This window comes from Artemia sp. Qi Xiang Cuo, chromosome 17, assembly GCF_049724085.1.
Source record: "Artemia sp. Qi Xiang Cuo chromosome 17, ASM4972408v1, whole genome shotgun sequence".
Classification (NCBI taxonomy): domain Eukaryota; kingdom Metazoa; phylum Arthropoda; class Branchiopoda; order Anostraca; family Artemiidae; genus Artemia; species Artemia sp. Qi Xiang Cuo.
The window spans coordinates 47,287,986-47,299,849 of record NC_142810.1 but is presented as its reverse complement, the minus strand read 5'-3'; the positions used below and the strand labels follow the sequence as shown (position 1 = coordinate 47,299,849).

The window sequence follows — 11,864 nt, the reverse complement described above, 5'->3', positions numbered from 1 at the left end:
CTAAAAACTTGAGCTGCGCGTGGTGGCGTGGAGGGGACAGCCCCATCATATACTTTGCATTTTCTTTTCGTTTTAATTTTTAATGTTGCTCCTTACTTTCAGTTGAAAAAACTTCTTTTTTTATCTAATTTCTGACCGTTTTTAAATAGTACCAGGAAATATGGTCCCACCTCCACGGAAAAATTACCCTTCCCACGGAAATATCATCTAAACGATTCAATACCAGTAAAAATTTACCCAAGAAGTTTACCATTAACGACTCCAAGCGTAAAATTCAGATGGAAAAGAGAAAGCAAGACATATAAAAATAATTTTGTATAAGAATTCTATCAAATTCCCCCAGTGTATAGTTTCCCCTGACATGTTCAGACCCTGGAAACCTCCCTCCCCATGGAAAATTCCCTCGTGCAAAAACCCCAGCTGAAAATTCGTCCCCCCCTCCAAAATGTACGTATACTTCCCAATAACAAATACTATGCATAAAAAATGGACAAGATTTATAACTTAAAGACCTTTCCCCTGGGACTGTTGGAGGGGGGGGGACCATATAATATCCAAGACCATGGTTATTCAGTCTTTCAACTATACTAAACAAACTGGCTATCTCAAAATTTTGATCAGACGATTATGAGAAAAAAATGGTTGGAGAGGGGGCCTAGTTGCCCTCCAATCTTTTTGGTCACTTAAAAAGGGTACCCGAACTTTGAGTTTCCGTTCGAATGAGCCTTCTCACACTGTTCTAGGACTAATGGGTTAATACAATCACCCCTGAAAAAAAAAAAAAATAAACAAATTAACACGCATCCGTTATCTTTCTTCTGGCAAAAATACAAAATTCCACATTTCTGCAGATAGGAGCTTAAAACTCTTCAGGAGGGTTTTTTGAAACGCTGAATCCAGTGCTTTGATTTTCATTGAGATCCTATGACTTTTAGAGGGTGTTTCCCTCTTTTTCGAAAATCAGGCAAATTTGCTCAGGCTCGTAGCCTTTATTGGGTAAGATTAAACTTAATGAATATTACATATTTAAAATCAGCATGAAAATCCGATTCGTTTGGTATATCTATTAGTATCAAAATTTCAAAAAAACATTGAGTAAAACTCATTTGATGTACTAATTGGTTGTGAAAATAATAACCACAAACAACTGAGGATAAAACAATCTTCCTAAACTCCTGTTGCTAAAATCAGGAAAGTTTTACTACACATATCACATATGAAAGGTTCCTCACCTGTACGCAGTCTTTGATATGTATTAAAACTGCAAACTTGCGAAAAACACACATAACATGTAACTGTCTACTCACTCATATGCCCTCTTTGGTGCTCTTTTATGGGAGGGGGGGATAAAATTTATCTTTCAAAATCTAGGGGGGGGGGGCAAATTTGTAATTTTTTTCAGTGAAAATACCAAAATGGCATTTTCAATGAAAATACCAAAAAAAAATTCAATTTGTAATTTGGTGGTTGGGGCAAAAAATCGAGGGACCATTTGCCCTCTCCCCACAGTTGACGCCACTACATTGCAGGGTCTGGATTCATCCCTCTTGTACATATGAAACGAAGTATTGTTCCTCCCTTTTCTATGGAATTATGAGCGCTTCCATCTCAGTCCTAAGTCTTTTGCTACCGTCTTCTACACCAAAGGTGTAAAGGTCTGTTTCACACGCTTTTACCACTTATTCAAACTAAATAAACGTTAAAATAGACGAACGTTTCATAATCACGTGTTCTAAAATACCAGCATATATATTTTTCTTATTTTACCTGCATATTATATTCCACTTGAGCAGTGGAACGCACTATCTTTGTATTTTCTATCCCTAAGGTTTTCTTTTCTTTCCCTAAGGAAAAATGGCAGTATTATTATTAAGGATGTTGGATCCAGTGAAGCTTTAAAAGTAGAATAATCAAGGTATTGAAAGTCTTTTTGGCAAGTGAGAGAAGTTTTGAGGAATTCTAAGATAAGTGTTAGAACTTGGATTAGGACACTAGAACCCATTGTAACGACCGTTGTCAAGTGTGACCCTGAAATGGAGATGGTTCAAGAGCTTCGATGCATCGGAGATGGATCATCTTATTGTTTTCTAGCAGACTAGTCAATTGATAGTTCTTCATTCTCGTTTGTATTATTTTGTATCGAACAATGAACTGCGTAAAAAATGTAGTTTGGTTTCAATGACTATGGCTTTAATGAAATAAAGCTGAAGGTGGTTAGCTTACGTTTTACAGATGAAGGATAACTTCGCTGCAACTAATTTTTTAGTTACGCAACTAAATTTTCTGCTCAAGATAAGATTCGGTCACGTACATCAAATTTACAGTTTCTCACTCGTATGCATTCTTTGATGGATGTTCAAATGTGATGCTAGAGAAAAGGTTTTGTCACAAACATTACACTTAAAAGGTTTTTTATCCGTATGCACTCTTCTATGGGTGTTCAAATTTGATGCTTGAGAAAAGGTTTGGTCACAAACATCACACTTAAACGGCTTCTCACCCGTATGCACTCTCTTATGGGTGTTTAAACTTGATGCTATAGAAAAGGTTTGGTCGCAAACATCACACTTAAACGGCTTCTCACCCGTATGCACTCTCTTATGGGTGTTTAAACTTGATGCTGTAGAAAAGGTTTGGTCCCAAACATCACACTTAAACGGTTTTTCACCCGTATGCACTCTTTTATGGGTGTTGAAATTTGATGCTTTAGAAAAGGTTTTGTCTCAAACGTCACACTTAAACGGTTTGTCACCCGTATGCACTCTTTTATGGGTATCCAATTATGATGCTTGCGAAAAGGTTGGGTCACAAACATCACAATTATACGGCTTCTCACCTGTATGCACTCTCTTATGGGTGTTTAAACTTGATGCTATAGAAAAGGTTTTTTCGCAAACTTCACACTTAAACGGATTCTCACCCGTATGCACTCTCTGATGGGTGTTTAAACTTGATGCTGTAGAAAAGGTTTTGTCACAAAAATTACACTTAAATTGTTTCTCACCTTTATGCACTCTTGTATGGGTATACAAAGTTGATGTTTGAGAAAAAGTTTTATCACAGACTTCACACTTAAACGGCTTATTACCCGTATGTACTCTTTTGTGTACTTTAAAAGTGTGCATTCGAGAAAAGGTCTTATCACATACCTCACATTTATATGTCTTTTTCTTTTTATGAGTTATTTGATATCTTTTCAATTTTTCATACTTTTTGCTTTGAAGGTGACTTTTCAAACCTGTTTTCTGATACTCTAAGCCTTTTCCTTCAGATTCTGATGCAGACGAAATTAAAAAACTGCTTGTGGATGGATTCTTTGAAACAACTAGTGACGTATTTCCCTTTAGGTGAAGTCCAGATATGTGTGGTGAAAAGTGACCTAAAAGTTTAAAAGTCTAAAGAGTTAACCGAATCACACATAAAATCAAAACTCTTAAAACTGAAAAAAATACACATCTTTCCAAACTTTTTTAAAGTCTAAAGATTTGAAAACAGAAAAAAACACTGGAATATACCTTTCAGTAGGTTTCAATTAGACAATTAATTCTATTTTTATTTAATCTTCTCTCGCTCATGATGATACTCGTACAATCCTTGAAAACTATTTATTATTATACAAATAAAGAGCAAAAAAGATACCTTAAAAGATCAAAAAGTATACATTGGTGCAAATCAAACGATAATTGATGGAGATTACCGCAAATATCAGTAATTATTGTGACAAAGAGAGAGAGAGAGAGAAAGAAAGAGAGAGAGAGAAAGAGAGAGAGAGAGGGGGGAGAGAGAGAGAGAGTGTGGGTGAGAGTGAGAGAGAGAGAGAGTGAGAGAGAGAGATAGAGATAGAGAGGGAGAGAGAGAGAGGGAGAGAGAGAGAAAGAGGGAGAGAGAGACAGGGAGAGGGAGAGAAAGAGATAGTGGGAGAGAGAGAGAGAGAGAGATAGAGATATAGAGATTAGGAGAGAAAGACAGATAGAGAGAGATAGATAGAGAGAGAGAGAGAGAGAGAGAGAGAGAGAGAGAGCTAAAAGAATGAACATAAAATTTTAAAGTTTGAAATTTTTGGGTAGATACAAGGCTTTGGATTAAAAAAAAAAACGCAAGGCACAGTTTCCTCAGGTCTTACAAATAACTATTCAAATAGGGATAAATCATTTCAATAGAAAATGCAAATTCCGGATATTTCGGTCGCACATCGTGACACCGTCATCAGCATTTAGGTACTTTTGAATAGTTTAAAAAATTACTTTGTAACAAAGAGTCAGGCTGGAGTACCTTATGAGCAGATTTATTTGCTGTGCTATTCTTTTTTTTTTTTCATAGAGACACGCACATATTTTAGGTTCAAAATTTCTATTGAACTGTGAACAATAAATACGTTGTTTTAGTTCACTGTTCATCGGCTATAAGCGAATTGTTAAATAGAACAATATTTAGCTGTGACTGAAAACTGTTCACAGGTGATTGAAAACAGAACTAGTAAGAGCTCATCATCGTGTATTTACATGCAGACAACACGTTTGTTTGGTATACATTTTTCGGCTAGGCTCTGATTGTTCGTTTCGATTTTTTTTGTCATCGTTTTTCACTTTGTATTAAAAGGATTCATCTCTCTGAGGAAAACATGACTTTCATCCTTTTTTAATCCAATGAGCCTCGCTATGGTCTTCAAGCTAAATATTTAAAACAACAGACAAAAAGACTAAACTTCTTCTAGCGAAATATTTTGAATAACTCGCTCCTAAATAGGCAAAAAAACTTTTGACTTCATCTGCACAAAATGAATTCAGTATTTTTATTTGAACCTAGAGTTTGCAGTAAAATAATATTCTACATTAAAAATTTCTGGTAGGCAGTTCAGCTAATAGCAGTCGATTTTCTGCTTCTTTGAAATTCACCTTGGAATTAAAATAATAGAAAGATTTATTTCTTTATCTCTTAATTTAAAGAGAAATATAAACTATAAAAATGGATCATAAAAGTTATATACATATATAGTTTTAAGGCTTATTATCAAGCTTTTTGAAAATAATAAAACCTGCAAAACTACTTTGTTCATTAAAGACTGCAAAAGCGGTTTGGCCAACGCCTGCACATTGGAAAAAGATGAAACAAAAGTTTCCTTCTTAAGATTAAGTCCCTATTCTCCTGTTTTTGTCCAATAAAGTAACATCCAATACATATCAATCAACAAAAATACAAAGTTTCAGATATACCTTCATTGTTAGAACATTTGGGTTGCAATTCCTGGGTGTCGTCTTCAAATCTACATGGTCCTGAAATACTAGGCAAATTGAGCAAGGGAACATCTTCACGTTTTGGTGACAAAAGATGGTTTGGAAAATGAAAGGGCTTCTTAAGGTCACATGGTAAAGCGTCTTCAAATTCTAAAAAAAAAATTTAAATTAAACAGACATATAAAAATTTTAATCGTAAAACATACTAAACAAATGCTACTGCTTTTTCTTTGCAGTTATGCGTAAAAATGTAAATATAGACATTATATACATACATAAAATTATATTTATAGGCTATACATGTTTTTTCTAAAATTATTTTTAAATCTGATTTTTATAAATCAAAATAAAAACCTTAAACAGACAACGAAATTCATTAACATATAACAAACGAAAAACTGAAATTCTTAAAAAAAAAAAAAAATACATAACATAGAACTAACAGCTAGATAAGTGTAAATTTAGGATAACGTACTCAATAAAAAAAATTGAATGAAAATATAAAATAAAAAAATAAAGATTTTACAGCTTAACAATCTCAAAGAATCACAACCAAACAATCACGGGGGTTTCTGCATTAGTTCCAAAACAATAAAATAAAAAATATATTCTCCAAAAATTTAACAGCTAAATTCTACAAGCATTATTCCTTTCTTACACGTCTTATGACTTGATATTCCTATCTGAAGCCCCAGGACTACCCCTGATTTGGTAGTAATGTATCGTTCATCATACTCGCACAGGTGAGAAGATTGACAGAAAAATTCTCTACGGGATGATTACTTGACTCACCAAAATTAAAAAATAAAAGCTAATAATCTGAATTAAAATAAATCTTGTGGCACAAAGAAGCCACTTTTATCACCCCTCAGCTCTTAATCGTTAGATCAAAAAATATATGCAGTTACATTTTTTTTTTCTTAGGACCACTTAATGAGAAATTAAAAAAAAGGGACGATTATTTTATAGGGTAAAGTAGCTTTTATTTCATGCTGTAAAAGAAAATTTAAATGTATATAATTACCGTTTTTAATGAAAGAATCCTCAGAAACTGTGATGAGATCAGCAATTTTAAGAATTTGTGGCAAGTCCATGAAAGATCTTGGACAACGGAGTCAATGCCAATTATGAGAAGTATTATACTATCATCAACACCTGGATACAACACAGATTTTAGTCTGGAGAGTCCTAAAATACAAAAGATATAATGATTGATGACTAGTAATGACTTTAAACCACTGCAAAGAATATCTTATCTTAATACAGTTGAAAGGTCAGACTCAAGTCCTTCAGCAGTCAAAAGGGTGCAAAAATTAAAAAACTTACCTTTTTAAAGTAACTATTTAAAAAAAATTGTTTCAACTCCTGCAATGAAAGCTTTATTCATGGTTTTATTGCTTAAAACACAACAAAGTGTAGGCCTATTATGCATATGCCATTATGTTTTTCCAAGAGGATAAATCTAGCTGTTCTTCATTTTAGGGCTTCAAGAATGCGACAATAAATATAAAACTAGATGGAAAACGATATTATGTAACAGCATTGTATTTATCAATCAAAAAAATTATTGAAAATTAAATAATTACCTTCTAAAGAAATTTAAAATTCAAGTCTAGTGAAATTGAAGAAATTTAAAAAGTATTTCCAGAAAGATAAATCTGTAGTTTTTTAATATCCACTAAAATGTAACATTTGTCTAAAAATTCTGAAAAATCAATCAATTGTTTAGGTTAACTAAGGGGGACAATCTTCCTGAGACCCACTTATGACAAGGTCTAAATTTGCCTTCAACTACTCTTTTTTTTAATCAAAATATTGTTTCAGCATCTATGCCAATGTTATTATGAAACCAATTTCAACTTTTTACAATAATTAATTAATTACACTTGAAGACAATATTCTGATGTAAAAAAACAACAAAAAATATCCCTATTTAATATATTATAAATAATTTCTAAGACCACACTGGCTAATCATGATAAAACGAAACAATAGTAAAAAAAAGAGAAAAACGAGGATTATACAAGCCAGTGAAACATATGGACTAAAATGCAAATATTTCGGTCAAGACCTCCGCTTGACCGTCCTCAGTGCAAGATAATAACATTAAAATTATTAATAAAAATCCATGGATACTATGAAAAAAAAATTCAAACCTTAAAACAAAGCGCAACTAAAATTTGAAGATCCTCACCATGTAACGGTGAAAGGGTAACTGAATGAAAAAATACAGTACTGAATGGAAATTCAATTTTTTAATTTAAACAGATAATTTTTAAAACCTAAACGCTTTCCAGGTAAAATATCGTCACAGATTAGGTTAGGTTGCAAAATGTGAATTTATTTTTATTTAAGTAAAAACGATCAGAATTAATTATTTAATTATAAACGGGCCTAAATAGGTTTCTCCCGTGTCTCTATTGAGAGCTACCTTACGGTGAATGTAGTTTTTTATCTCAACTGCCTCCCTGAAAACTTGGATGAGACCTTTAACAGGGGCAATAATGGAGGTGTTATCGAATAAAACGAAATGGTGCGGGTTGTCAAACACATTCTGAGCCAAGGCGGAATCAAAAGTCTCAGGCCTTTGGAGTAGCACCATAGCTTTGTCGATTGAGGACCTGTGTTCCAACAATCTCTCCCCCAATTGCTGATGGGTTCTTCCAACATAGAAACAGCCGCAAGAACATGGAACTCTATAAACACCACTGCCCAAAATAGGGCTCGTTTTATCTTTACCGCAGTTAAAATAGTCCCGGATTTTATTATAATTTTTTAAGGTGGCATTCAAGTTATGTTTTTTAAAAATTCTTTGCAATTTGTCACTTAATTTGGGAAAATCGGGCAAAACAGTAAAAACTTTCTGATCACCCACTAAAGGGATGATATCCGTTGGAGGTTGTGGAGATGATAAATCTTTTTCTGCCTTTTTTCTATTATGGATTCCAGTAACTTGATGGGATATCCATTGCAAAACAAAATGTCCTTCAGATAATTTAATTCTCGGATTATATGAGCCTTTGAACAAATTCTTATGATACGATCAACTAGAGACATAACTACTCCTCTTTTTACACAAGGGGGTGGTTGGAAGAGAAATGCAAATACCTATCATTATGTGTAGGTTTTCTATAAATCGAATATTCAAGGCTGAGTAATTTGTTGAAGATTAAGACGTCTAAAAAAGGCAGTTTATGATTATCTTCCAGTTTGAAGGTGAACTGAAGGATGGAATCGAAACTATTAAGATGAAGTAAAAAAAGCGTTATGTTCTATCTCTCTGTGATTCCAGACAGAGATCACATCATCGACAAACCGGCCCCAGAACCGGTGTTTCAGAGGAAAAGTATTCAAAGCGGAGGTTTCAATAAATTCCATGTAAAAAGTGGCCAAAAAAGGTGAAAGGCTTGTACACATAGGGAGCCCATTTGTTTGGGTGAAAAATTGATTGTTGTACCGAAAATATAAGGAATATCAAACAGTTCGTGGTAACAAACTGTAAGTAAGGAGCGACCCGGCTCAATGGTAACCGAAACTCTAAAAAACGGAATTTTGGTGCCAATAGATGCATCAAAAGAATCAAATTTTAATTCTTGATTTCAAATATATAAGTTTCATCAAGTGTAATCTTACCAGTCAAAAGTTACGCGCCTGAGAAAATTTGGCTGATTTTCTAAAAAAGGGGGAAAGACCCCCTAAAAATCATAGAACCTTAATGAAAATCACATCATCATATTCAACGTATCAGAGAACCCTACTGTAGAGGTTTCAAGCTCCTATCTACAAAAATTTGGAATTTTTGCCAGAAGAAAGATCACGGATGCGTGTTAATTTTCTTTTTTTGATCACGGGTGCGTGTTTATTTGTTTGTTTGTTGTTTTGTTTTTTTTTCCCCGGGGGTAATTGTATTAACCCAGTGGTCCTAGAATATCGTGGGAGGGCTCATTCGAACGGAAATTAAAAGTTCTAGTGCCCTTTTTAAGTGACCAAAAAAAATGGAGGGCAACTAGGCCCCCTCCCGCGCTCATTTTTTTCTCAAAGTCACCCAATTGAAATTTTCAGATAGCCATTTTGTTCACCACAATCGAAAATCTAATAAATATGTCTTTTAGGATGACATAATTCCCCACAGATCCCGGGGGAAGGGCTGCAATTAATGAACTTTGCCCATTGTTTACATATAGTATTGGTTATTGGGAAGTATACAAACATTTTCAGGAAGAATTTGTTTCTGGTGGGGGGGGGGGCTGGCGGAGGGGATTACTCGGGAGAATCTTTCCGTGGAGGATGTTTCTTTGGGGTAAGGGACATTTCTGTGAAGGGGGCGCCGGATTTCCAAGCATTATTTAAAAAACGATCAGAAATTAAATTTTAAAAAACAAGTTTTTTCAACTGAAAGTAAGAAGCAGCATTAGAACTTAAAATGAATAGAAATTATTACGTATATGAGGGGGTTCTCCCCCAAATCAATACCTCGCTCTTTACGCTACAGTTTTTTTTAGTGCTTTCAAAAGAGCTATCTATTCTAATTAAACGGCCTTTGTTATTCTGGGGTTTTTGAATTAAAAATTTTTTTTTAAATTTTAACGTAAAGAGCGTAGTATTGACTAAGGGGAGAACCACCTCATATACGTAATAACATATACGTAACAAAAAAAAACAATAAAAAAAACAAGCGATACGGCTCAATAGTAATCGAAACTTTTAAAAAGGGAATTTTGATGTTAATAAATGTATCAAAAGAATGGGCTTATAATGCTGATTCTAAATATATGAATTTTATTAAATGAATAGTATTGCTCATCAAAGGCTACGAGCCTGAGAAAATTTACCTGATTTTTTAAAGAGGGGGGAAACATCCCCTAAAAGTGAAAGAATTTTAATGAAAATCACACCGTCAAATTCAGCGTATCAGAAAACCCTATAAAATAGGTTTCAAGCTCATATCTGCAAAAATCTGCAACTTTATATTTTTCGCCAGAAGAAAAATATACGAATATACAAGTTTGTTACGTAAGTTAATTTGTAAATTACGTCGGAACGAAATTTAGTGAAAGCCATTTAGCAAAAGAAAAGTAAAATTTTTATGCAAATTTTGTTTACTTATTCAATGACGGTGAGCCAAAATAAAAGCAGCATTGACTAAAAAACAATCAGAAATTAAATAAAAAAAACAGGTTTTTTAAACTGAAAGTAAGGAGCGACATTAAAAATTAAAACGAACAGAAATTATTCCGTATATAAAAGGGGCTGTCCCCTCCTCAACGCCTCGCTCTTTACGCTAAAGTTTGGCTCTGTCTCACAACTTTATTTTTTTAAAAAATAAAAAACTTTAGCGTAAAGAACGAGGCGTTGAAGAGGGGACAGCCCTTTTCATATACGGAATAAGTTCTGTTCGTTTTAAGTTTTAATGTCGCTTCTTACTTTCAGTTTAAAAAACTTGTTTTTTTATTTAATCTATTGCAAAGGCGAACAAGTTGCATAATGGTTTCAATATCTAATGTTTTGTAATCTATCCGGTCAATATTATCTTCTTGTTTCTTTTGAAGAGAAAGTTCACATTTTTTTATATCACTTGATGTATACATCAAAATGGCATCAAAACTGGCCAAAATTGTGTCTTTTTTATATCAAGGTTTTTTTATTTTTCCACAAGGTGTACTGAATTTTTAATGTAAGAAGCTTGCGTCGACATAAGAGGACGAAAAATTGTGGCTAACCATTTTCCCAGTCTGGAAGCTGGCGAACTATAAGAGGCCACAATTAGGCGCAAAGGAACTCCATCTTTGTGAATTTTTTGGAGACCATAGATTTTAGGAGTGGAACACCCTTCAGGGTAAAACATTTTGTGGATTTGTGGAGTAAGAAGTCTTACTTTTTGTAAAATTCCAATCTGTTTTAGTACTTCACGGGTGAACTTGTCGGTTGGGTCTGACTCTATCCGTTTATAAGTGTGAGTGTCAGAAAAAATATCCGTAATCTTTTTATTATATGAGATTTTATCAAGGATAACAATTTTATTCCCTTTGTCAGCCCTGGTGATAATGATGTCTTGGTCTTTTGTTAAATTTCTCAGAATTTGTGTTTCCCGAGTTTTTGAATTAGAGGAATAAGGAGTGAAGTTAAGAAGATTCTTAACAACCTCCCCTCGAAGTAAATCGGGATTTTCCCAAAGACAGTTTCTAACCACATGATCAGTTTATGTAGGTGTTAAGATCTCTGAGAAAAGTTTTTGTTGTCTAGGACCATAAAATTTTGGTCCCTTAGAAAAGACAAGGATTTCTTCCTGCGTACGACTTGTTATTGATAGGCGGTGTAATACAGTGCCGGGATCAACTAGAAGAATGACACTTTCGAAATTTTGAAATATTTGAATCGTTATTTTAAAAACTTTTCTGGTAAATGAGTTCTAGCCATGAAAAAGTCGTGATGGTAAGAACTTTGAGCTTTTTTAGAAATCTGGTGAAAATCTGGTGACGAGAGATTACACTGTAAAAAATGTCGAACTCTAGAGATCATGTTACTAAGGAAAAAACGTCGGTTTTTATAGTCTTTTAAAATGTGGTTCAACGACTGAAAACCAACCCTATCACTAAATTTCCGTTCCGATTGTGTGCCTAGATTTAATCA

General features: G+C 33.8%; 1 protein-coding gene across 1 annotated transcript; it reads right to left on the bottom strand.

Moving 5' to 3' along the window:
* Nucleotides 1-1,333: 1,333 nt before the first annotated feature.
* On the bottom strand, nucleotides 1,334-6,516 carry LOC148942271 (uncharacterized). Its single transcript, XM_089103034.1, has 4 exons — nucleotides 6,259-6,516; nucleotides 5,214-5,384; nucleotides 2,814-3,379; nucleotides 1,334-2,567 (listed from the first exon to the last, which is right to left on the bottom strand). Exons 1-4 carry the CDS (start codon nucleotides 6,326-6,328, stop codon nucleotides 2,319-2,321), a joined length of 1,056 nt encoding a protein of 351 aa, XP_088959160.1. The 5' UTR covers nucleotides 6,329-6,516; the 3' UTR covers nucleotides 1,334-2,318.
* Between the last annotated feature and the right edge of the window lie 5,348 nt (nucleotides 6,517-11,864).

What these genes read in the sequence shown, in the direction of transcription:
- LOC148942271 (XM_089103034.1), bottom strand. Translation starts at nt 6,328, where the DNA reads ATGGACTTGCCACAAATTCTTAAAATTGCTGATCTCATCACAGTTTCT. An exon ending in GGATTCTTTCATTAAAAACG is followed by an intron (nt 5,385 to 6,258) that starts GTAATTATATAC and finishes TTTTTTTTTTAG; the next exon opens with AATTTGAAGACGCTTTACCA. An exon ending in CAAATGTTCTAACAATGAAG is followed by an intron (nt 3,380 to 5,213) that starts GTATATCTGAAA and finishes TTAAACTTTTAG; the next exon opens with GTCACTTTTCACCACACATA.